General features: G+C 46.5%; 1 protein-coding gene across 1 annotated transcript; it reads right to left on the minus strand.

Moving 5' to 3' along the window:
• Positions 1-951: 951 nt before the first annotated feature.
• Positions 952-19469, minus strand: WDR45B (WD repeat domain 45B). Its single transcript, XM_066588053.1, has 10 exons — positions 19290-19469; positions 10665-10739; positions 9144-9245; positions 8195-8282; positions 8024-8118; positions 7313-7503; positions 6046-6131; positions 5359-5460; positions 3705-3826; positions 952-2498 (listed from the first exon to the last, which is right to left on the minus strand). Exons 1-10 carry the CDS (start codon positions 19354-19356, stop codon positions 2392-2394), a joined length of 1035 nt encoding a protein of 344 aa, XP_066444150.1. The 5' UTR covers positions 19357-19469; the 3' UTR covers positions 952-2391.
• Positions 19470-26482: the final 7013 nt, after the last annotated feature.

The following is a 26482-nucleotide window of genomic DNA, read 5'->3' on the forward strand; positions in this document are numbered from 1 at the left end:
CCTCTGCGGCCTAATGACATACAAGCCATGCGATTTTTAAATTTCTGGACTCCAATTTTTTTTTTTTTTAACTGGCTTTCATTCTCAACTGTGGTCTTTCACAGAGTGGCAGATTTTTTGCTCCATGAGGGTAATTGCATAGGTAAAAGTCTAAAGGTCCATTTACGCGAAACGAATGTCTGGCAAACGATGCCCGACAGTTGTCCCTGTGTTTCCTCGCTCCCGTGCTCCTGCACAGGAGCTAGCAGAGCAGACTGGTTCACAGAGAGGCCAGTAGGGGCAGTGCAGGAGATTTCGCTCCCCCACCCCTCTCCATTGAGATAACACAGCAGCTGTTCACTACTGAATGGCCGCTGTTTAAACTGAGCGATGAGCTCATCGTTTATGCTGCATAAAAGATCAGCGATGAGGCGGCTGCCCAGTGTAAACGGTGGCCGCTGTGTTATCTCAATGGAGAGGGGTGGGGGAGCGTGAGTAGAGAAATCTCCTGCACTGCCCCGCCCCCTGCTGGCTGCTCCATGAGCAAGCCAGCTCCCGTGCAGGAGCAAGGAAACACAGGGACGAGTGTTGGTCATCGTTTGCCCGACATTTGTCCCGTGTACATGAACCTTAAGAGTTGCACCCCTTCTACAATTTGGACCCACTTCTGTTTTAGCTTACAAGTACTGACAAGCGATTCTCTGCTAGCAATTACGAGCGCCGACCCCTTTATGGGTCAGAGCAGCGGCTTCCGCTCCAACTCCGGTGTATTCCGGCACTGACAGCCGTCTCTGCCTGGAAAACACCTTTAATGCAGAATTCAGCTCCTGTTCACCAGCGACAGTAACAATAATCTAGAAGACGAGTGAGAATATCTTCAGTGTTTGTGAGATCACATCCTGAGAGAGGGAATGAGGAGAAGCAGACGCCCTTGTCCAGCGGCCGCACAGTGTAATATCAGCATATAACATGTTAATTTTTACATTTTTTTTATTAAAAAGCATTAACGTATCTTACAAACAGTTGTGCAAAACAAGAAAAAAAATAAATCATGATTAATTGCACTAAACCACATGCAGAAACGAACACTCAAAGTCTATGTAAAAAGTTTTGTAGTAATGTTAGGTAGAGGATTGTCACCATAGGGAGCAGTCATCGGACCGCCTCCCCGCTGGCTCACCATTGCCTCAGTATAATGCACTTTGTATGAACCGTCTCCTGACAAGGGCTGGACCTTTATTAGTGGTTGAGTTAGTGTGACATGACTTGGGATACCAGAATCCCTTCCTCCTGCCCAGAAACAGCATGTCTAGTGGCCATAGCGCTCAGTGCCGTTTTGGGCCGGAGGCTACGCATCTGTGGGAATATCTTTATACAATGACACAGATGTGTCACATTTGAACCCTTCTGATTGGGCTGCTTATAGTTAAAGGGTCAGATACCGCAATCTGGTTGCACATATAGTCATTAGCTGAATCTGTATTAATGATGGAAGTAGATTAAATCGATACAGTTTTATTGATTAGCAATAATACCCCACCCCTCAAAAAAAAAAAAAAAAAAAAAGTCCTTGCACAAGTTAGGACCAATCAGAGCTTGCCCTTTGGCTATGTATCGCCCACCTAATTGTTAGGATTCACAGTATCTGATTAATACTGGTGGTGAGGGTTGGCATGTTGGGACGGCTGTCAGTCATCTGGTTGTTTAAACAAAGTATCTAAAAAAAAAAAGTAGATATAGCCTTAGCAACCCGTTTTTTTATATAGTTGTCAGGCAGTATATCCCTAGCAACTACTTTTAGGTTGAGGGCCCCTTTAAATCTCAGTTTATGGTAGAGCAATGTTCTTTGAGCTAAACACAGCACTACAAGCACTCTACAGGCATGGACTGCAGGCGGATCGCTCGTACCGACACCGATACAATGTAGAATCCCACCAGACGTGTCCACAGGACTTGTCGCACAATGGGCACCGCAATGTTCTAGCACACCCACATTGTTCTGGCTGGACTGAGGGGTGTGGAGGGTGCGAGATGGGGTTTAATATATATAATATTACAGGATCTGTACTGAATGAACCACTAAATGTTATATTAATTCCACCACTAACACTGTAATGTTATCCGGAACATGATGACCGTTCAGCAGCCAGTGTTAACCTCCATCAAATCATTGCAGTCTGTGGCAGAGATGAAAAGATAACGACCACCACAAAGCCCGTCGTGGCTAGTACTGCTCTGGAAGGAAATATAGCGAGTGATTTCATAGATAAAATGTAATGACACCAGAACAAAAATCCAAAATAACAATGGAGTTTTTTTAGTCAGTTCTTGGGGTGAAACTTAAAATTCCACCACTCCCCCCCCTCTCCTCCGAATTACTGCTGAGATCTCGACCCGGAGTCCGTTCCCTGCTCAAAGCTTGTCGTCTGTCATTTCTAAAAACTGCGCGTAGACGTCTCTCGTGCACTCGCCCTTCTGGTTGAACTGGAATTTGTAGTAGCTGCCGTCCGCACAGATAGCTGCAAGAGGGAAAACCAGAGATTAGTGCAAAGTAGTCAACGGTCTATAAAAGTGTTTCCCAACTCCAGTCTTCAAGAACCCCCGACGGGTCATGTTTTCAGGATATCCTATAAAGAGATCACCTGTGGCAATGTCTGAGGCGAGGACAATAATTATGTCACCTGGGCAACACTGAGGAAATCCTGAAAACCTGACCCGTCATGTTTCCCAACTCCAGTCCTCAGGGACCGCCAACAGGTCCTGTTTTCAGGATTTCCTCAGTATTGCACAGGTGATGTAATTATTTTCTTCACCTCAGACATTGCCACAGGGGGTTCTTACTACAGGATATCCTGAAAACATGACCTGTTGGGGGTCCATAAGGACTGGAGTTGGGAGACACTGGTCTATACCATTCACAGCTAGAGCTGCGTCCAAACTGCTCCTCCTCTGGATGTAACTGGTGAAGGAGGTGTCCAAATCATACCAGCAAATGGATTGGGGAGGGATATTATACTGGGATGAGTCAGCAGTTCACGAAGAAGAGGTCAAAGAACTGTCTGGTTAGACACAATTATGGCAGACATTGGCATGACTATTTTCTAGTTAAAAGAAGCTGTACTTGGTAGACAAAAATGGCGAGAGTAGATCCATAGGGTGACCCGGAGTCGGCAATGACTAATGGTTAATCATCATCAACTGATGTATAAGACGTGACAAAAATAGAGCTAGTCTACAAGCAGATGGGAAGAGTAGGAACTCCCCCGACCGAGACCTTCCTTCCTCTACCCGTCTAGGCAGCAGATCTCCATTCTTGCTAAAAGGACTCCTTGCTTTACATGGACAATACTTCTCCTTTCCCAGTAGTTGAGACTGAGGGAACAGTGTAATTATAGCAACCAACTTGATTCTAGCTCTGACTTTCTAAAGCACCTCAGACATGGAAGCTACATGCAAACCAGTGGTGGTCAATCATACTAGACGAGGGATCATGGCTGGCAATACTTCCCCTCCGTTAGATGACAGCTAGGTGGTCCTCACCATGAAATGGTATTCTGCTTATCTTAGGAAACATGGTAGTGACTGGCTCAGAACCCTCCTGACGCATCATTAGTGAGCCAGATGGGCTCCACGGATAGAAAACCAGTTGCCAAATTTGGAACAAGTGACAATCATCCCATTTCTACAGGCACTAAAATGTCATCACAGCTTCATGCCCATCTCACCTATAACAGAGTTTGGTTCTGTTCCAAAGGCACAAACACAAGGGGATCCGGAGGGAACCTGAAACTTCGAGAAGCTCCACTTGGAGCTGAAGTACTTGGGGAGGAAGCTGGCGGAGGCCAAACTGAAATGAAACAAACAGGCGTCCATAAAGACAACACAACGGGAAACATTCACATTGTTACATGGCCGCTCATTCGGCTGCTGGAGAATCTCTGCACCAAATGCTTCATGTCTATTTAGAGGGTCCTCCACTTAAAGGGGGTTGTCCCGCCATTGAGACCCCCACCGTCTTTCCCTCATCACTGTTGGCTCACTGCACCGACCCGCAGTGGCATCAGATTAAATGAAGTAGTAGCTGAGCTCATGTGGCCACAGTCCCATTCATTTCATGAGGCTGACAGGAAGAGCCAAATACAAGCACTCGGCTATATCTAACGGCCCCTAAAAATGAATGGCGCAGCACGGCACATGCATGACCACTGCTGCGTTCAATCTCCCCCTCCCCAAAGTAAAACCTGCAGTGAAGGACGGGGGGTGCGTATCCCAGACGTTCTCAGGATCAATGGGATCTCAGTGGTGACATCTCTACCAATCAGACCTTTATCACCTATCCTATGGATACATGATAAATGTGTATTCTGGTACAACCCCTTTAAAATGGTGAAAACCCCGTGTTTAATGTCTAGACTATCATTAACACGGTCACCACTAGGGGGCAGTTCAGTGCATATGGCTTTATTATTGGGTTCAATGAAAGCTCCCCCTAGTGGTGGCTGCAACTAGGTCTATGCAGGGAATTTGGATCTTTAAACAGAAAAATAAAGCTCCAACCTCAGTGTGCGGACCTCTGCACACATTCAAACCAAAGAGCATTCGCATGTCCGATCACATGAGCAGACAGCGACTGCGGTTTTCCGCTTGCAGAAAAATAAATCACTGCATGCTCTATTTTTGGATGCCATCTATTGAAGTCAATGGAAGCTGTCTGACCCGCAGTCCTCCTGCAATTGACATTGCAAAAAAGCTTGCAGATTCCATGTCATCGCCTAGCGACAACGCAGGAAAAGCAGACATTAAAAAAATAAATAAATCTGTGCTCCACATGTCTGATGATGGCTCGCCGCAGCCATCCACAATACAGATAAACAGAAGAAAAGACAGGTACGCGCCGACACCGGCAGCGGTCAGGGTCAGATCCCGCTGCAGGCTTCTGTATGCAGAATCCGACCAGTTCGTATGCAGCTGGCCTAGGTTGTGTTGTATCTGCCAAGTGGTTCTATACTCTATCTAGATTTACTCTGTAAGATGTTGTTGCTGGTCTGGCTGCCCCTACAGTTCTTCTAAGGCTGCCTGCCCACGGGCGAGATGTCATAGCAAGATCCGTGACGATAAATCGCCTGCAGAGCATGACACCCTTGGAGGATAACTATGGAGAGCGCAGCCCGACGTCCACGAGTGGTGAATCATCATAGCGATTATCCACTCGCGCGATTAAAATCTTGGCATGCGCGATCCTCCGCAGTGAGCCTATCAATTAGACAGGCTCATCACGGAGACCTTACAGTCGCGGACAGGTAGCCTAAACCTCACAGCTGTACACATGAAAATAGTGTTCCAGGTACCCTACCCAGTTGTAGTTCCTCCCACACTTACCTGGACTGTTTGTTTCGCTTTGGGTCCTCTGCAGCAAATATGTGTACAGTTCCATGATCACTGGAGACGCAGATCAGAGACGCATCCTCATTGAAATTTATGCTATAAAAACAAGATCAGGAAAGAAGTCAGCAGCCTGAAGCCCCACCAGTGATCTGGTTGTGCCCCGTTGTGCAGCAGCCTGAAGCCCCACCAGTGATCTGGTTGTGCCCCGTTGTGCGGCAGCCTGAAGCCCCACCAGTGATCTGGTTGTGCCCCATTGTGCGGCAGCCTGAAGCCCCACCAGTGATCTGGTTGTGCCCCATTGTGCAGCAGCCTGAAGCCCCACCAGTGATCTGGTTGTGCCCCGTTGTGCAGCAGCCTGAAGCCCCGCCAGTGATCTGGTTGTGCCCCGTTGTGCAGCAGCCTGAAGCCCCATCAGTGATCTGGTTGTGCCCCGTTGTGCAGCAGCCTAAAGCCCCGCCAGTGATCTGGTTGTGCCCCGTTGTGCAGCAGCCTGAAGCCCCATCAGTGATCTGGTTGTGCAGCAGCCTAAAGCCCCATCAGTGATCTGGTTGTGCAGCAGCCCTGCACTTACACGTATAAGTCAGCTTTATATACATTTCTACAACCGCTCAATAATCCAGAGCCCGTTACATCCCATGGATGCCTGATTAAAGGAATTTTCTTGCACAAGGTTTTTCTCACCAGTAAATGTTGGCAGCTTGTGATCCTCTGCGCAGCTCCTGAATTAAATGTCCAGACGTTGTGTCAAATATTCTAATGAGAGTTCCCTGGAACGACAGATTTGGAAACATTAACTTCATTTCAGGGTTAGAACCAGAATGAAGAAGCAATGCGGCCAATAGTAAAAAATACAGTGCAGGATTAAAGTTCCTGCTCCAGCAATGTAGCAGTTAGTCACAGCCGAGGACCTGGAGGAGAAGGCGGAAGAATTTTTTTTTTAAAGTGCTTCTGCCTTCTCCATTACAGGCTACATAGCACTCAGTGAGTGCTACGTAGTCAGAGAAAGTGGAAAGGTTACTTCAGCTATTTAACCGGCAATCATGTAACCGCCGGGTGCTCCCTGCCAAGACAGGGCTGCAGGGTCCTATCAGATCCAGATCAGCTTTGTTATTGGTTACTGTCACTACAGGGGAATGTTTTCCCCATATATTGGGGCTCCTATAGAAGCCCCAGCTATAGTAGAAAAGTGTGAAATTTAAAAAAAAAATTAAAAATTTTTTAAATAAAGGCCGGAGATCTTATATGACGTCAGAGGGGACACAGATGTTTAAAAAGAAAGAAAAAAAATAGATCTATATATTAGATCGATGAAAAAGATCCACTACCAACAACAAAAATCGCCATATGCGCCCTGTAATTAGAGACTATACAAATTAAATATTAAAACTGCCAATACAAAATGAAGAACTCATTCCTGTACTTTAGCGTAAATATACTAATTTTAAAAGTAACCTATACATTTTTTTTTAAAATTACGTTTTTAGACAAAAAAAAAAAAAGGCAGTGAAAAAAAAACCCAGCCCTATATGTAAAAACAAAATAGGACAGTAAAAGAACCGCATGGGTAACATCACGTAAAAGTGTCTGGTCCTTTAGGCTGGCTTCACACGGGCAAAAAAATTAGGCGAGATTTGTGCGTTGAGGCGCACAAATATGAACGCCATTCTTTTGAATGGGGTCATACATATGAGTGATGGTTTCTTGCATGGCACCGCGATGCTATGTTCTATCTAACTGTGCGCTCATGCATCGCAGCGCCTATTGTTTTTAATGGAGCTGACGGCAGCATCGCACCACATGCTAGGTGCAGGCGATGCGAGGTCTCCCATTGAAAACAGTGGGAGAAACTGTGCGATCCTCCGACGCGGCGGTCAGGATCGCTACTTCCCCGCAGTGATGCAAGGATGCTTTGACATAAAAAAGATATTGCAAGTGTGACATAAATCACCTTCTCTGATGCAGTTGCAATTCTGGTCCCTTGTAGATTTAAAGCAATACAGCTCAGGACCCCCTCATGTGCTGGGATGTCCACAGGGGGCTTCTCAGTGCTGGCCAGGTCTACAATTTGCACATGGCCGGTGTGAGCCCCAGGGAAAGCCAGGAATGAATTATTGCTGTTTGGACACAAGACGCAGAGACCTGAAGGGGAATAAATGTTACAGCAGGCATTTATTACATGTGAATGTCTGGATAGTAAGAGTCACTGTATCAGCTGCCCTATTAGAGGGGAGCTGGAGGACTTGGCCTTCAGCCATGTATACCATGGCCCTGCATAGATTCCTCCAAGCACCGTATGATGCTAAATTCTGCCTGCAAAATGGGATTGTTCCCAGCAAGATGTATATATACATACATATATATTACACACACACGGATTAATTTGCACTTAAAAGAATACCACAACAGGAGCAAGATGACGAAAACTTAAACACATGAAATTATACTTACAGGCAATTTCAAAATCACAAAGCCACAGAAGAATTTGGGAGTACAAACTTATAACAACTTTTGACACTTTCAACAGAGGCCTAGATTCTTCAGTAGGATTCATGCGTGAATGGGAAGTATGAGACATCTATAACACAGATAACACTGCTGGCCTGGTGACCCCCTAACACTAATTCAGGGACCATAAAACGGTCACATCTTCAGTGCTCACCTTTAGGATTGTAGCAGGTTTCAAAGACATGCAGCTGATGGGGGTTGTGTGTGAAGGTGAAGACTTTTATCATAGAGTCCAGCACCACGACAATCCTGTAACACAAACAACGTCAGTCGCTGCTGAGGATCCGGAGGCAAAGACCCCCCCCCCTGGACCCTCACACATCACCTATCTCTGCGCAGCTTCACAGCCTTCACCTCCGTAGAGAACTCAATCTCAATCACAGTTTTCTTTTTCAGGTCGTCCCAGATCATGACTGGAAGAGAAAGGACAATGTAAGGGAGACATCGGGAGGAAACAGCAAAAAAAAAAAAAAAAAAAAAAAAAATCTTGGTATTTGTATAGCGACAACTTATTCCGCAGAGCTTTCCGGTAATTTGTTTATTACCCCCAGCAAGCTGGGTGCTCATTTTACCGAGCGCAGAAGGATGGAAGGCTGAGTCAACCTTGAGCCGGCTACCTAAACCACGTGGGGATTGAACCCGCAACCTTCAGGTTGTGAGAGAGAGCTTATGACTGCATTCTGCACCACACAAGGCTCAAGTGTTATTCCCAGCCGTGCACCCCACTCCTGTGATAGGTCTCCTCAATGATAGTAATAGGAGCCTTGTTCTTGACACTATAGTAATGTCATACATTACACAATGTACACAGATTTGATATCGCTATGCACGGGACAATTAGAGGATTTATAACGATCACAGCGCCATCTGCTGTGCAAGAAACATTTTGAGACAACTTTTTTTTAGAATGCAGCATTCCAACATTAGCTATGGGCATGACAGCCCAAAAGATGAAAGGGTTAATGTAGCAGTCACATGTGGTGCAGGCTATGTGCCAGGATGGCTTTACAAGAGAACCAGCACAGACAGGGTCTTGCACTATTATGCAGGGTACCAATATGAGTGTAGGGTCCAGGTAACTGTGTGACGGAGACCTATAACGATTCTTGCCCTCCTCCCTCCCACATCCAACAATCATGGCCCTGGCATCAGACTGATGCCCTCCTGAAGTAGTGGCCACGATGCTGTTCACAATGAACGTTTACTGGAGGATCCGAGGTTGACGACCGCCGTCCTAGACTGTGCAGAGTACAAGAGGCCTACGTGAGTCCTACCTTTATTGGGCGGATATTTGGGCTTTTTCCCTCCACCAACAAGAGCGAGGTAATTACATCGGAACAACATTTCTACGTATCCAATGCCGCCTTCCATAAACTCTGCAAAAAAAATAAAAACCAATTGAATCTTTTAAAAAGGTTAACCTCCCAGCAGTTTAGGAGGAGCTCAGCTCATTCTGTAGGAAGAGGGTATTGCAGTTTAGGATGAACAGAGCCCATGGTAATGTAATCAGCTCCGGATCCATCAGGGCTATAGACAGGCTTATGGCTTTAAAATGACACCAAGCTTGTAGCCCTGGAGTCGGGAATATTGAATTTACAGCTGTCATTGTCTTAGTGTGTGTGCAGAAGGGAGGGGAGACCAACGGCAGCAGAGTTGACCTGGGATTCTTATGTATAATCTTAGTTCCACAGAGGGGTGAAAATGAGATTTTGCTCCTGTTATCACCCCACTTCCCCCTGTCAATCAGAAAGCATATTTGCTCTCTGATTGTCACATATGGGTTTTTTTCCCCAGAAAAGGAGTGAAATGATGACTTGCTTATTTACTCACTCTTCTACACAGTTTAACCTGACAGATGCTGCAGCCATTGCTGACCGTGCCATCGAAATACTTTTACAGAAAAAAAAAAAAAAAAAAAAATTTAAAAACTTTTCCCCTTACATAAGGCTTAAATATTGGGGGGGAAAAAGTTGGTATCGCCACATCTATAGCAAACCGTACTATAAAATATTATTTTCAAGCACAGAAAATTCTATTAAAAAAAAAAAAAAAAAAAAGAAAATTCAAAATAGCAGTTTTCTGATCACTTCGCTTTCCCTAAACTAATTTTTTTCAATATAACTTGGTTAACTGAACAATAAAAAGGCTCTGATGTGGAATGTAGTAATACGAGGGTTTATATTGTGTAAAAGTGGTAAAACATACAGCCTTTATAGATCTGGCGCGGTCATAATCATAATGACTCGCAGAATAAAGGTCACATTTACACCACGCTGTGAACGCCAGAAAAATAAAGGCTTAGAAAACGGGTGAAATTGCTTTTTCTCCATTGACAAGAAAAAAATAAAAGTAAAAACATTCTGACCGATACAATTTACCAGCACTTAGTACTAAAATCAGTTCGGTCACTAAGGGGCTACAAATGCATTTATGGCAACGAAGTTCAAATCTACAGGAAAAAAAAGAAAAAAGGAAAAAAAAAAAAAAAGAGAGGCCTCTGTTCTGTCAGGTTTTTGGCTATTCCGCCGTCCAAAAGAAAAAAACCCTTTCCGCTTGCTTTCTATTTTTTTGAAACCCACTGCAATCAATAAGGAAAAAAAACTGGATCCGTTTTATTTTAGTTTCTCTTCTCCAAAAATGGAGCAGAGAGACGTAATCCGTGAACTGACCCCAACGCAGGCGTGACGGCAGCCTTGTATCAGCTACACCCCGAGGCTGAGCGTGGTAGGAAGTATCAGCCGAACGGGCAGGAGAGGGCAGCGCGCCATTTAGACACAGGACAGGACTGTCGTTACCTTGTTTTTCCTTCTCCTTCAGCGGATCTGTGTTATAAACCCGGAAGCCGTTCTCCATTCCACATGCGAAGCATCCTACAAGACAGAACAGAACGCTCCATTATAAACAGTCCTGTCCCTTTAAATATCTGAAACTAATCACACGGCTCATCAGCGGCGCCGTCCAGTTGTAGATACCCTACAAACCGCAGACCATCCTGGTTACGATGTAGAGATCATTTTTGGTTAAAGCAAAAAAAACCAAAAAACACAAAAGACTGCGGCAAATTATTGCGCCGCTGTAAGGTGCGATAATCTGCAACTTTTACGTGACAATTGTGGCGCAGAGACCTTCACTTTCCTCGCCGTCACATTCAGAAGGGCAGAACCTTTGGGGTTTCAACATTTGAGTTCTACTTCGGGATAAATGCTGCGGTCATTTCTATCAGACAGACCCCCATGAGAAGATCGTAGGTTGCCATAGCAGATCGGGGCCTTCTGACGGACCCCCAGGGCTGCCATTGCAGGTTGCCTATTAAGCCGTGCCTGATCACAGTGTAACGTAATGCTATTAAATCACTGTAGGTTTATGCCTTCTATGGGGACTAAAAAATAAAATGCTAAATCAATTTTTAAAAGTTTTCTTTTTTATATAATAAGTTAAAAAGAAGCCTTTGCCATATTTATAATTTTTAGAAAAAACAGAAACGTATTTGGTATTGCTGCATCCGTAAAAGTCTGATCAAAGTTACACATTTACCAGCACAGTGAACGCCGTAAAAAAAAAAAAAAATGAACTGCTTTCTTTTTGGTCACCCCATCTCCAAGAAAACGCGATCAAAAAGTCATATGTACTCCAAAATGGTACCAACAGAAACTACAGGACGTCCCGAAAAACATGGGCCCTCCCAGAACTGTCGATGGGAAAAAAGTTATGGCTGCTGGGAGATGGCGGAGGGGAATTGTATTTTAAGTAGTGCAGCAACAAACAGTATATACGTTTGCTATTGCAGTAATTGTGCCGGCCCGCAGAATAAAGGCATTGTGTTTCCGCTGCAGTGTGTGTGCTGTAGAAACAATCCCGCCCCCCAAGATTGCAGAATTTAGGGGTTTTTTTCCCCTTCACTTAGAATTTTTGTACTGAAAGACGTAAAAAAAAAATCTAAATGCTTAAAATGAATAAAATTGAATACTGACCTATCCCAACAGCGGCACCCATGCGGCGCTGCAGCCCCGGTGCCCACCGCAGGGAACCCAGAAGTATTGGCGGGCGGGCACTGCGCACCTGACTACTCAGCCAGTCACAGGCCTGAGGGATCATGAAAGAGTCAGCGCTGAAGCCTGTGACTGGCTGAGACCCCCACCACTCCTGTGGGCACATAGCATTATGTATCATGCTCACTTTCTGCAGCACAAATTGTAGTGTTTATTGGCACCATTTTGGGGTACAAATGGCTTGCAGAGCTATTTCTATTTTAAATGTGACCAAAAGTCAGCAATTCTAGCATTGATTTTTTAGTTTTGTTCACGGCGTTCCCCGTGTGGTAGAAATAACATCACCTTTAGGCCAAATGCCCACGGGCGGATTTGATTTGTGGAACCCGCTTGGGAGGTCCGCACCTCTAGCCACCCATAGGGGGTGCATTAGCATCCGCAAAAGAATTATAAAACATGTCGATGTGATTCGTTCCCGACGTGTTGATCGCACGTGTAGGAAGAAGTCGCAGCATGCCTCATTTTTCTGCGGATCCCGCAGGGACGGCTCCCATTAAAGTCAATGGTAGCCGTCCGATCCGGATACGTGGGAAAGGAGGTTCATTTAAAAAAATAATTGCACTGCGCAAGCATCCAGCACATCGCCCGGCATGTCTGGTCATATCCGCCATCCTGAAGAAAGAAGATCCGGTCGGCAAGGAAGAGAACCGCGCTGGATCTGGACAGGTAAGACGACGTCTTATTCTGTCCATGTCCGCGGGCACGGCTGGATTTCGCTGCGGGATTAAGCAAATGGAATCCATGCGTGCCCGTGGGCATGATGCCTTAAACTGCTCAAACACAATGTTTTCTGGTGCTTCGATTTTGAAGCGCTGTCAGCTCTTTTTTGGAGCGTTTTTGCACCTGTTAATGCACCTTGTCACTAATCACAGCGATGGGGCGCGTTAATAAAATGCTGTCAGATATAGTAACCAGCGTTCGAAAATGCTGAGGAATAACAAAATGTTAATGGGTCACTACAGAGATCTCTTCCATCATTTATTATACCCAGGACTGTAACAAGGGGGCGCTCTAATAACTACGTATGGATATATCAAGGGGCAATACAAAGATCTCTCCCATCATCTATTATATCCAGAACTGTAACAAGGGGGCGCTCTAATAACTATGTATAAATATATCAGGGGACAATACAGAGATCTCTCCCATCATCTATTATACCCAGGACTGTAACAAGGGGGCGCTCTAATAACTACGTATGGATATATCAAGGGGGCAATACAAAGATCTCTCCCATCATCTGTTATATCCAGAACTGTAACAAGGGGGCGCTCTAATAACTATGTATAATATATCAGTGGACAGTACAGAGATCTCTCCCATCATCTATTTATACCCAGGACTGCAACAAGGGGGCGCTCTAATAACTATGTATAAATATATCAGGGGTCAGTACAGAGATCTCTCCCATCATCGATTTATACCCAGGACTGTAACAAGGGGGCGCTCTAATAACTATGTATAGATATATCAGGGAACAATACAGAGATCTCTCCCATCATCTATTATATCCAGAACTGTAACAAGGGGGCGCTCTAATAACTATGTATAGATATATCAGGGGTCAGTACAGAGATCTCTCCCATCATCTATCAGACCCAGGACTGTAACAAGGGGGCGCTCTAATAACTACATATGGATATATCAGGGGTCAGTACAGAGATCTCTCCCATCATCTATTATACCCAGGACTGTAACAAGGGGGCCCTCTAAAAACTATGCATAAATATATCAGGGGACAATACAGAGATCTCTCCCATCATTTATTATACCCAGGACTGTAACAAGGGGGCGCTCTAATAACTACGTATGGATATATCAGGGGTCAGTACAGAGATCTCTCCCATCATCTATTATACCTAGGACTGTAACAAGGGGGCGCTCTAATAACTATGTATAATATATCAGGAGTCAGTACAGAGATCTCCCCCATCATCTATTATACCCAAAACTGTAACAAGGAGGCGACCTAATAATTATATCAGGGGACAATGCAAAAATCTCTCCCAACCTCCACTAATACCCAGAACTATAACAAGGGGGCGCTCCAATAACTATATCAGGGGACAATACAGAGAATCTCTCCCATCATCTATTAATACCCAGGACTATAACAAGGGGGCGCTCTAATAACTATGTATACTATATCAGGGGACAATACAGAGATCTCTCCCATCATCTATTATACCCAGGACTGTAACAAGGGGGCACTCTAATAGGTACATATGGATATATCATGGATATATCAGGGGTCAGTACAGAGATCTCTCCCATCTATTATACCCAGGACTGTAACAAGGGGGCGCTCTAATAACTATGTATAATATATCAGGGGTCAGTACAGAGATCTCTCCCATCATCTATTATACCCAGGACTGTAACAAGAAGGTGACCTATTAACTATGTATAAATATATCAGGGGACAATACAGAGATCTCTCCCATCATCTATCTATCTATATCCAGGACTGTAATAATGGAGAGCTCTAATAATTATATCAGGGGACAATGCAAAGATCTCTCCCAACCTCCACTAATACCCAGGACTATAACAAGGGGGCGCTCTAATAATGATGTCAGGGGACAATACAGATATCTCGCCTATCATCTATTAATACCCAGGATTGTAACAAGGATAGCGCTCTAATAACTATGTATAAATATATCAGGGGACAATACAGAGATCCCTCCCATCATTTATTGATACCCATGACTGTGACAAGGGGGCGCTCTAATTATTATATCAGGGGACAATGCAAAGATCTCTCCCAACCTCTACTAATACTCAGGACTGTAACAAGGGGACGCTCTGATAACTATGTCAAAGGACAATACAGAGATCTCTCCCATCATCTATTAATACCCAGGACTGTAACAAGGGGGCGCTCTAATTATTATATCAGGGGACAATACAGAGATCTCTCCCATCATCTATTAATACCTAGGACTGTAACAAGGGGGCGCTCTAATTATTATATCAGGGGACAATACAGAGATCTCTCCCATCATCTATTAATACCCAGGACTGTAACAAGGGGGCGCTCTAATTATTATATCAGGGGACAATACAGAGATCTCTCCCATCATCTATTAATACCCAGGGTTGTGACAAGGGGTGCTCTAATAACTATCGTATGTATAAATATATCAGGGGTCAGTGCAGAGATCTCTCCCATCATCTAATTATTCCCAGGACTGTGACTGTAGCAAGGGGGCGTCCTCTACATCTAGAGGAAAGAAGGTTTCTACACCAACATAGAAGGGGGTTCTTTACTGTAAGAGCAGTGAGACTGTTAAGCCCGATCTAGACAACAATTTCCGTTTAAAAATCAATCATCGCTCAAAGCCGTCTTCTGAGCGATAATCGTCGTGTCTCACTGCACTGACATCGGGCAGCTTGTGTTAAGGAATCGCTGATCTTTCAACATGCTGAAAGTCAGCGATCAGTTATCAGGGATTCACAGCGGCATACAGAGGATACTATTGTTCCAGCTGTATCCCGCTCCCAGAACACAGGCGGGGTATGAAGAAAAGAGCGGTCCAGCTGTGTTCTTCATACCCCGCTCGGAGTGCTTGGCTGTATAACAGCTGGATGCAGAAGACAAGCGGCCCTGTTTGTCTTTTGCATTCCCCGCTCGGTGCACAAAGTGATCGCTCAACACTAGAGCGATCACTTTGTGTTTAAAGACATCATTTGGGCGATAATCGTTGTGTCTGACCAGGTTTTACACTCGCTGCCTGAAGGACGTGGTGATGAAGAACTCCCTAAGAGTGTAGGAGGGGCCTGGACGCCACAATATGACATGTTATATCACTGATTGTAGGAGGGGCCTGGACGCCACAATATGACATGTTATATCACTGAGTGTAGGAGGGGCCTGGGCGCCACCATATGACATGTTATATCACTGATTGTAGGAGGGGCCTGGACGCCACCATATGACATGTTATATCACTGATTGTAGGAGGGGCCTGGACGCCACAATATGACATGTTATATCACTGATTGTAGGAGGGGCCTGGACGCCACCATATGACATGTTATATCACTGAGTGTAGGAGGGGCCTGGGCGCCACCATATGACATGTTATATCACTGATTGTAGGAGGGGCCTGGACGCCACCATATGACATGTTATATCACTGATTGTAGGAGGGGCCTGGACGCCACAATATGACATGTTATATCACTGATTGTAGGAGGGGCCTGGATGCCACCATATGACATGTTATATCACTGATTGTAGGAGGGGCCTGGACGCCACAATATGACATGTTATATCACTGAGTGTAGGAGGGGCCTGGGCGCCACCATATGACATGTTATATCACTGAGTGTAGGAGGGGCCTGGACGCCACAATATGACATGTTATATCACTGAGTGTAGGAGGGGCCTGGACGCCACAATATGACATGTTATATCACTGATTGTAGGAGGGGCCTGGACGCCACAATATGACATGTTATATCACTGATTGTAGGAGGGGCCTGGACGCCACAATATGACATGTTATATCACTGATTGTAGGAGGGGCCTGGACGCCACAATAGGACATGTTATATCACTGAGTGTAGGAGGGGCCTGGACGCCACAATAGGACATGTTATATCACTGAGTGTAGGAGGGGCCTGGACGCCACCATAGGACATGTTATATCACTGAGTGTAGGAGGGGCCTGGACGCCACCATATTCATGCTATATCACTGAGTGTAGGAGGGGCCTGGGCGCCACCATATGACATGTTATATCACTGAGTGTAGGAGGGGCCTGGACGTCACAATATGACATGTTATATCACTGATTGTAGGAGGGGCCTGGACGCCACAATATGACATGTTATATCACTGAGTGTAGGAGGGGCCTGGACGCCACAATATGACATGTTATATCACTGAGTGTAGGAGGGGCCTGGACGCCACAATATGACATGTTATATCACTGATTGTAGGAGGGGCCTGGACGCCACAATAGGACATGTTATATCACTGAGTGTAGGAGGGGCCTGGACGCCACAATAGGACATGTTATATCACTGAGTGTAGGAGGGGCCTGGACGCCACAATAGGACATGTTATATCACTGAGTGTAGGAGGGGCCTGGACGCCACAATATGACATGTTATATCACTGAGTGTAGGAGGGGCCTGGACGCCACAATATGACATGTTATATCACTGAGTGTAGGAGGGGCCTGGACGCCACAATATGACATGTTATATCACTGAGTGTAGGAGGGGCCTGGACGCCACAATATGACATGTTATATCACTGAGTGTAGGAGGGGCCTGGACGCCACAATATGACATGTTATATCACTGATAGTAGGAGGGGCCTGGACGCCACAATATGACATGTTATATCACTGATAGTAGGAGGGGCCTGGACGCCACAATATGACATGTTATATCACTGATAGTAGGAGGGGCCTGGACGCCACAATATGACATGTTATATCACTGATTGTAGGAGGGGCCTGGACGCCACAATATGACATGTTATATCACTGATTGTAGGAGGGGCCTGGACGCCACAATATGACATGTTATATCACTGATTGTAGGAGGGGCCTGGACGCCACAATATGACATGTTATATCACTGATTGTAGGAGGGGCCTGGACGCCACAATATGACATGTTATATCACTGATTGTAGGAGGGGCCTGGACGCCACAATATGACATGTTATATCACTGATTGTAGGAGGGGCCTGGACGCCACAATATGACATGTTATATCACTGATTGTAGGAGGGGCCTGGACGCCACAATATGACATGTTATATCACTGATTACTCAGGAGGGTCAGTGATCCGGGGGTTATTCTAACTGCCAGATTGGAGTCGGGAAGGAATTTTATTCCCTTAGGCCGCCTGCACACGAGTGGAAATTCTGCGGCGGGATTTCCCGCAGAATTTCCGCCCCTGGAAGCTGCCATAGGATTGCATTAACAAACACAATCCTATGCAGACGGCTGCGATTTGGCCGCGCGAAATCTCGTGCGGCATGCTCTATTTCTGTGCGGGGCTTGCAGAGCGTCACTCACATGAGAGAGCCGGAGCTGCGGGAGAGGTGAGTGCCGCGCTGCTCTCAGCAGACGCTCGGGTCAGGTCCCGCTGCCAGAATTCTCTCAGCCGGATCCGACCCGGCCGTTTGCAGGCGGTCCAGCTCAGTAAAATCGGCTTCTACCTCATTGGTTTTTTTTGTCTTCCTCTGCATCAACATTGGGGGTGATAGGCCGACCAGGACGGGCATGGAGCTTTAGTGAGCCCAACATACTATGTCTTCGTATATAAAGTTGGCATCGCTGTATTCCTACTGAAATCAATGAGAGCGTCGTATTGCGATTGGCGCAACATTCAAGACACTGCGGTAACTGCAGTAACTAGCGTGTGTGTGAGAGTGGCCGCCTAACATCCCTACCCCAGAAAAAAGACCGCCTGGCCATATACCGGGCGCGAGGGCCATCATCAGACTAAAGGAGGAGAAGGGAAGATTTTTTCACCTTTTCCATCTGACACCCCTCCAAGTACAAGACAACCCCCTAACTAATGCCACCTTATAATAGATGTTCACGCCCCATCTAATAGCCCAAAGCCCAGCATATCCCCCCCCCCCCCTCCCCAAAATCCACTGCCGAAGCCTGGCATCCCCCTCTACATCCACTGCCAATGCCCGGCACCCCCCAACATATCTAAGAACCCCTGTTAATGCCTGGCATACACTCCACCCTATCTAACATCCAATAACCTGCATCCCCCCCTCCAACATTCGCTGCCAATGCTTGGCATCACCCCATCTAACAACCCCTGCCAAAGCCTGGCATCCCCCTTAGTATCCACTGCCAATGCCCCGCATCCCCCTCAACATATCTAAAATCCAATGCCAATGCCTGGCATCACCCCATCTAACAACCCCTGCTAATACCCGGCATCCCTCCCCTGCCCCCCCAACATATCTGACATCCACTGCCAATGCCCGGCATCACCACCACCAAACAACCCCCGTCAATGCCTAGCATCCCCCCAACCTAACATCCAATAAGCGGCATCCCCCCCAACATATCCAACGTCCACTGCCAAAGCCTGGCATCACCCTCCCCCCCCCAACCTAACATCCAATGCCCAGCATCTCCCCCCAACATCTACTGCTAATGCTTGGCACCCCACCGAACATATCCACCATCCAATGCCGGGCATCACCCCCATCTGCCAACCCCTGCCAATGCCTGTCATCCCACCCGCCAACATATCTAACATCCACTGCTTGGCATCACCCCATCTACTACCCCCTCTCAGTACCTGTCACCCATCCATTACCCTGCAGCTACTGCATTCACCTCCCCCACACCACACCCCTCCGTCTCCTCTCACCGTGGTCCTGGTTGAAGCCGGCATACAGCAGGCCGTTCCCGTGCGGGTTGGAGGGCAGCAGGTTCATGGTTCCGGTCCGGTGTCGGTGGCCCCGGCTGCGCCGGTTACATCATCGCCGGGAGCCGCTGACGTTCTTTCTGACACCCAAGAGCTACTTCCGGCTTCCGCAGGCCGCACAGCTGAGCGCCGAGCAGACGACGCGCCCAATCATGTGACGAGGCCGGCGGAGCGCCGAGCAATCGATGTTCACTAGAGGGCAAAATAGTAAAAATAACACATTGTATTAAAATTAAATTCCTATAATAATAAGAAAATGAGTAGAAATATAATATATGTGCCTCAGGTCCTTCAGTCTTGGACATTCAGCAAATGTCCAGTCATTTCTCCAAGATATCGCTCTCACTGTGGGTGAGCGCCAAGTACGCCTCCTGTGTGACCACTAGGCCTCCATGGCCACCTCTTAGGGGTATTGTGGCCGCAGCAGCCCCCCCAACCCATGACCTGGTGGCCACCATTTACAATTGTAATGATTTGTACAACACTATTTGCAAACTCATGGTGGACGACTGAGGGCGACGGCTGCTCTCTGAGGGTCCATGAGTAACGGCGGTCCGCAGCCGCTGGGCTCCTGTCGTCAAACTACACACAGACAGCTATTTTTATGGAGGCTTTATTTTGCGCAGGGCTGCGAATCATGAGGCCCACAAGCCCATTTTGTACGGCTCCAATCATCTATGCATGGCTGCTCACACGTAGTTTCAATGTCGGCGTGCGGAGGAGTGTCACAGAGTAGGGCAGCAGGAACGGACAAGCACTAAGGGTGGTTTCACACGGGCGACACAATCGCACAATTTTCGCCTGATGTCGGAGTCAGTAAAAAGGCAGATTATGAAACCAATGATTTACAACGGCTTCCTTCCCATTAGCGATGTTTTCACTCATGCAATGTTGCAAGAGCAAAAAAATCGCGGCGTGTTCTATCTTTCTGTGATGTGCATTTCCTAATCTCCCATGTTTCCCTATGGAGTCTACTTTTTATTGCAACACGACAAATTTGGGATTTTAACATTAGAAAGTCCTATTGACGTTCACAAAAAAAATTACAAAATTGGCAAAATTGCGAGCGGCAACAATGATTTTGCAGGAAAAAGCCGCATTGACGCTCAAAAATCGTGGGAAAAAAGATGCAATTCTGTCGTGATTGTATACCCTATTTATTAGGGCAAATACTAAGGCTGTACTGTGTAGCCATGTCTGGGTCCCCTATATATTAGGGCAAGTACTAAGGCTGTACTGTGTAGCCATGTCTGGGTCCCCTATATATTAGGACAAGTACTAAGGGTGCACTGTGTAGCCATGTCTAGGTCCCCTATGTATTAGGACAAGTACTAAGGGTGCACTGTGTTGTCATGTTTGGGTCCCTATATATTAGGACAAGTACTAAGGCTACACTGTGTAGCCAGGTCTGGGTCCCTATATATTAGGACAAGTACTAAGGGTACACTGTGTAGTCATGTCTGGGTATCCTATATATTAGGATAAGTACTAAGGGGGCACTGTGTAGTCATGTATGAGTCTACTTTATACTAGGACAGGCACTAAGGGTACACAGTGTAGCCATGCCTGGGCCCATATATATTAGGACAAGTACTAAGGGTACACAGTGCAGCCATGTCTGGGTCCCCTATATATTAGGACAAGTACTAAGGGTGTACTGTGTAGCCATGTCTAGGTCCCCTATGTATTAGGACAAGTACTAAGGGTGCACTGTGTTGTCATGTTTGGGTCCCTATATATTAGGACAAGTACTAAGGGTACACTGTGTAGCCAGGTCTGGGTCCCTATATATTAGGACAAGTACTAAGGGTACACTGTGTAGTCATGTCTGGGTATCCTATATATTAGGATAAGTACTAAGGGTACACAGTGTAGTCATGTATGAGTCTACTTTATACTAGGACAGGCACTAAGGGTACACAGTGTAGCCATGCCTGGGCCCATATATATTAGGACAAGTACTAAGGGTACACAGTGCAGCCATGTCTGGGTCCATATATATTAGGACAAGTACTAAGGGTACACTGTGTAGCCATGTCTGGGTCCCTATATATTAGGACAAGTACTAAGGGTGCACTGTGTAGTCATGTCTGGTCCCCTATATATTAGGACAAGTACTAAGGGTACAATGTGTAGCCAAGTGTAGGTCCCCTATATTTTAGGACAATTACTGAGGGTGCACTGTGCAGCCAGGTCTGGGTCCCCATATATTAAGACAAGTACCATGAGCACACTGTGTAGTCATGTCTGGGTCCCCTATATATTAGGGCAAGTACTATAGGGGCACCGTGTAGCCATGTCTGGGTCCATATATATTAGGACTAGTACTAAGGGTACACTGTGTAGTCATGTCTGGGTCCATATATATTAGGGCAAGTACTAAGGATGCACTGTGTAGTCATGTCTGCGTCCTCTATATATTAGGATAAGTACTAAGGGTACACTGTGTAGTTATGCCTGGGTCCCCATATACTAGGAGAAGTACTAAGGGTGCACTGTGTAGCCATGTCTGGGTCCCCTATATATATATTAGGACAAGTACTAAGGGTGCCCTGTTTAGTCATGTCTGGGCCCCCTATATGTTCGAATAAGTAGTATGGCTGCACTGCGTAGCCATGTCTGTTTCTACTATATAGCAGAACAAGTACTAATGGTGCACGGTGTAGTAATGTCTGGGTCCCCTATGTATTAGGACAAGTATTAAGGGTGTGTTGTGTACTCACGTCTGGGTCCCCTATGTATTAGGAAAAGTGCTAAGGGTGCACTGTGTAGCCATGTCTGGGTCCCTATAGATTAGGACAAGTATTAAGGGTGCACTATGTAGCCATGTCTGGGTTCTCTATAGATCATGAAAAGTACTAACGGTGCACTGTGTAGCCATGTATGGTCCCTTTTATATTAGGGCAAGTACTAAGGGTGCACTGTGTAGCAATGGTTGTTACTACTATATATTAGGACAAATACTAAGGATGCACTGTGTAGCAATGTCTGGGTCCCTTATATATTAGGACAGGTACTAAGGGTGTTCTGTATAACCATGTCTTGGTCACCTATATAGTAGGACAAGTTTTATGGGTGCACTGTGTAGCCACATCTGGGCCCCTTTATATTAGGACAAGTATTAAGGCTGCACTGTGTAGCCATTAATGGTCCCTTATATATTAGGACAAGTACTAAGGCTGTACTGTGTAGCCATGTATAGTCCCTTATATATTAGGACAAGTACTAAGGCTGCAGTGTTTAGCCATGCATGGTCCCCTATGTTTTAGGACATGTACTAAGGATGCACTGTGTATTCATGTCTGGGTCGCCGCCTATATATTAGGACAAGTACTAAGGGTGCACTGTGTAGCTGTGGTGTTTCTGGTGCTAGGTTTGAAGTTGCCCTGTTATCAGTAACTTGCACTTGTGCTCCTCCTATAGCAGTTTAGCTTTCCGCATGCCGAGGAATATGATGCATTTACTGCACCCTCTGTGTTACACAATAGTAAGAATGTAGCCATTTTTTGTGTTTTTTAGAGTTGCGGGTGTAGTAACCATGCAGGAGCAGAGAGTAGTCTGAGGAGAGCCAGGAGTTGGCAACAGGTTGTCATGTTACAAATGAGGAGACGGGTATCATGGTCAGAAGAAAAGCCGGGAGGTCAGTATCGGTACTTCTCAGTTTGCGTTATGAAGGAGGATGCGTGTATCGTGGTCAGGAGGAAAGCCAGGAGGTCAGTATCTGTACTTTTCAGTTTGCGATATAAAGGAAGATGCAGGTATCGTGGTCATGAGGAAAGGCAGGAGGTCAGTATGGGTACTTTTCAGTTTGCGGGATAAAGAGGAATGCGGGTATCGTGGTCAGGAGGAAAGCCAGGAGGTCAGTATCGGTACTTCTCAGTTTGCGGTATAGAGGATGTGGGTATCGTAGTCAGGAGGAAAGCTAGAGGTCGGTATCGGTACTTCTCAGTTAGGTTGTAGAGGAGCAGGCAGGAGAGGAGCTTGACTAAGGCTGTGAAGCACAATTATCACACACTTAAGCAGTGGCAGGGTCAGACTTTTACGCTTAGTCTAATTGGGAACTGAGCAGAGCTAGAACAGGGGAACAGGCATGGGGATCATTTCTATGCTTTAGCAGAGGAGCTGTCCAAAGGCTCGATAAGAGCTGCCAGCTGGAGTACAGGAGATCCCGGGTTCAATCCCTGACAGTAGCCATGCTTGGGCACCCTTATATATTAGCACAAGTACTAAGGGTGCCTGTGTAGCCCTGTCTGAGTATATCTCCCTCCCAGGCTCTTAGTCTGGACAGGGTGGAGATCCAGTCCATAGCTTCACCCTGGCTCTCAACTCAGCTGTAGGCACTGACTCCATTACTGTGGCATAAAAGGCTGCAGGTCCATGGGGTCAGTATCTGACAAGCTGAGGAGAGAGCAATATCTTGCAGCCTGACAGCCTGAGGAGGAAGCCTCTGAGCACCCTGCGTGGTGCAGCATTTTATTTTGTTATACCGCATGGACTTTTGTGTTGCTGTTTTGCTGACTGAAAGCATACATCTAAATAAAGACTGCTGTAAGTTTTATGTACCTCTGAGTCCAGAGTGTCTGTGCCGCCCCACCCCCTGAAGGACTTTGTTACATATGGTACTCGGATGTAGGCAGCAATCCTAAACTCCTAAGGGCAACGGCACAGCACCTGGTGGATGTCCTGGATAAAGCCTGCGACTGCAATGCAAGCGCCCACCCCAGCTATGGAGGAGCTGTTGGTGCGGATGGACCGGCTGACGGATGTCCTCCTCAAACATCTCGCCTTGAGGAAGGACGGAGCTTCGACTAGAGCCAGGCCCAGAGAGACTGTGTAGAAGTTTCTGCAAAAGATGACTCCGGATGATGACATTGAGGCTTATCTGTCCGTGTTTGAGAGAACTGCCGAACGAGAGAAACTCCCCAAGGCTGAGTGGGTCAAGGTTCTGGCACCGTTCCTCATGGCGGAACCACAGAAGGCGTACCATGACCTCAGTGCTCACGAGGTAAACGTCTACGCCAGATTAAAAGCAGAGATCCTGGCTTGTCTGGGTATTACGGCGGCGGTCCGGGCTCTGCGAGTGCATAATTGGAGCTACAAGTCCGATCAATCAGCCAGGTCGCAGATGTTTGACCTATACCATCTGTTAAAAAAATGGCTGGAGCCAGACGTTTGCACACTCGCCCAGATGGTCGATAAAGTCGTGGTGGATCGTTATACCCGTTCCCTGCCAGCAGATCTGCAACGCTGGGTCGGCCATGGAGGACCCAAGGACGCTAACCAGCTGGTAGACCTGATCGACCGCTACACTGGGACTGAGAACTATCTCCAGGACGTCCATTCTGATCTGACCCCTGCTACGAGTTCCAGACCTGCATGGAGTAAAAGACCACTAGATGCCGGACGAAAGCTGTGGCACGGCTGGAAGGAGGTCGGGCCACCAGAAAGGGCACCGTTGGAGTTAAAAGGCTCTGAGAGCCCCAACCACTTTCCTAAGACAAAGAAACCAGGGCCTTGGAGGTGCTGGAGATGCCAGGACCTCGGGCATGTGTTGGCTCAGTGCCCTATGACCAATGAGCCTATGGAGTGTGACGGTGCCTAGCACCGGTCCTTGTTCGGAAGGCCTATTTGCAATGCCTCACAGAGACTAGAGACTGATCCACAACTGTGTCACATAAGTGTAAAGCACTATTCTGTGGAGGCTCTACTGGACTCGGGTAACCTGGTCACCTTAGTGCATGCTAGCCTGATAGCAGAAGGCTTCATACCGGGTAAGCACATAAGTGTGGTATGTATACACGGTGACACAAAGGTGTATCCTATGGCACAGTGTTACTTTGAAACTCATGTCGGAACTGTGACCTATGATGTAGGTGTTGTCAAAGGATTGATGCACAGCGTGATATTGGGGCGCGATTTTCCTGTATTCTGGTACTTGTGGGGAAAAAATGATAATCCCTTCTAAAGAGACTGACCTTACACCTCCGCAGGATAGCGGAGTAAATGTGGACGTTGAACCAGAGAATTGTAACTTTTTCTTTACAGGCCTTGGCTGGAGATGACGCTGAGGAGGAAGTCTACCCCTCGATTCAGGGTGTGTCCGATCTGGAGGATGCGCCTGGGAACTTTGGGACAGCCCAGTTAAGGGACCCCACGCTTATCAATGCAAAAGAAAATGTCGTAGTGATAAATGGTGTGTTACAAGAATCGGGTTCTGACCAACGGTTCCCCCATTTTGCCATGAATAATAACTTGTTGTATAGAGTAACAAAAACAAGCGGGAAAGTGGTGAAACAGTTGGTCGTGCCGAAGCTCTGCAGGCGCAAGGTGCTAGACTTAGCACATAATCATGTATTAGGAGGACATTTAGGAACTGATAAAACGCAGGATAGAGTTCTTCAAAGGTTCTTCTGGCCAGGGGTATACAAGGACATAAAGGAATATTGTGAGTCATGCCCCACCTGTCAGATCACCACTCCTGTGTCGCACTTCTGCAGTCCCTTAGTGCCTCTCCCGATTTTAGAGGTTCCCTTTGAAAGAATTGGAATGGATTTAGTGGGTCCCATAGTCAAGTCGGCTAGAGGACATCAATACATTTTGGTCATGTTAGATTATGCCACTTGATACCCTGAGGCAATCCCTTTAAAAAGCCTTACTGCCAAAAACATTGCACGAAAGTTATCCCTTATGTTCTCCAGAATAGGTCTTCCCAAGAAAATCCTCATGGACCAAGGGACTCCGTTCATGTCCAAAGTAACAAAAGAATTCTGCCAACTTTTTAAAATTGATCACATACGACCTCGGTATACCACCCTCAGACGGATGGGTTGGTGTAGAGGTTCAATAAGACCCTAAAGCAAATGCTAAAACGGGTAGTAGAGAAAGATGGTCGGTACTGGGACCGTCTGTTACCTTATCTCATGTTCTCCATACGAGAAGTACCACAGGCTTCCTCAGGCTTATCGCCATTTGAGTTGCTATATGGTCGGCAGAGGGTTGTTGTATATAGCCAGAGAAACCTGGGAGACTGAGTCTACTCTATAGGACCCTATAGGAGCGTCATAGAGTACATGGCTCAGATGCAGGATCGCATTAATACTGTAATGCCCATTGTCAGGGAACACTTGCAGAGGGCA

The sequence above is a fragment of the Eleutherodactylus coqui genome, chromosome 13 (genome assembly GCF_035609145.1).
Source record: "Eleutherodactylus coqui strain aEleCoq1 chromosome 13, aEleCoq1.hap1, whole genome shotgun sequence".
NCBI lineage: Eukaryota > Metazoa > Chordata > Amphibia > Anura > Eleutherodactylidae > Eleutherodactylus > Eleutherodactylus coqui.

What these genes read in the sequence shown, in the direction of transcription:
- WDR45B (XM_066588053.1), bottom strand. Translation starts at nt 19,356, where the DNA reads ATGAACCTGCTGCCCTCCAACCCGCACGGGAACGGCCTGCTGTATGCC. An exon ending in CGGCTTCAACCAGGACCACG is followed by an intron (nt 10,740 to 19,289) that starts GTGAGAGGAGAC and finishes TCTGTCTTGTAG; the next exon opens with GATGCTTCGCATGTGGAATG. An exon ending in CAAATATCCGCCCAATAAAG is followed by an intron (nt 8,283 to 9,143) that starts GTAGGACTCACG and finishes TTTCTCTTCCAG; the next exon opens with TCATGATCTGGGACGACCTG.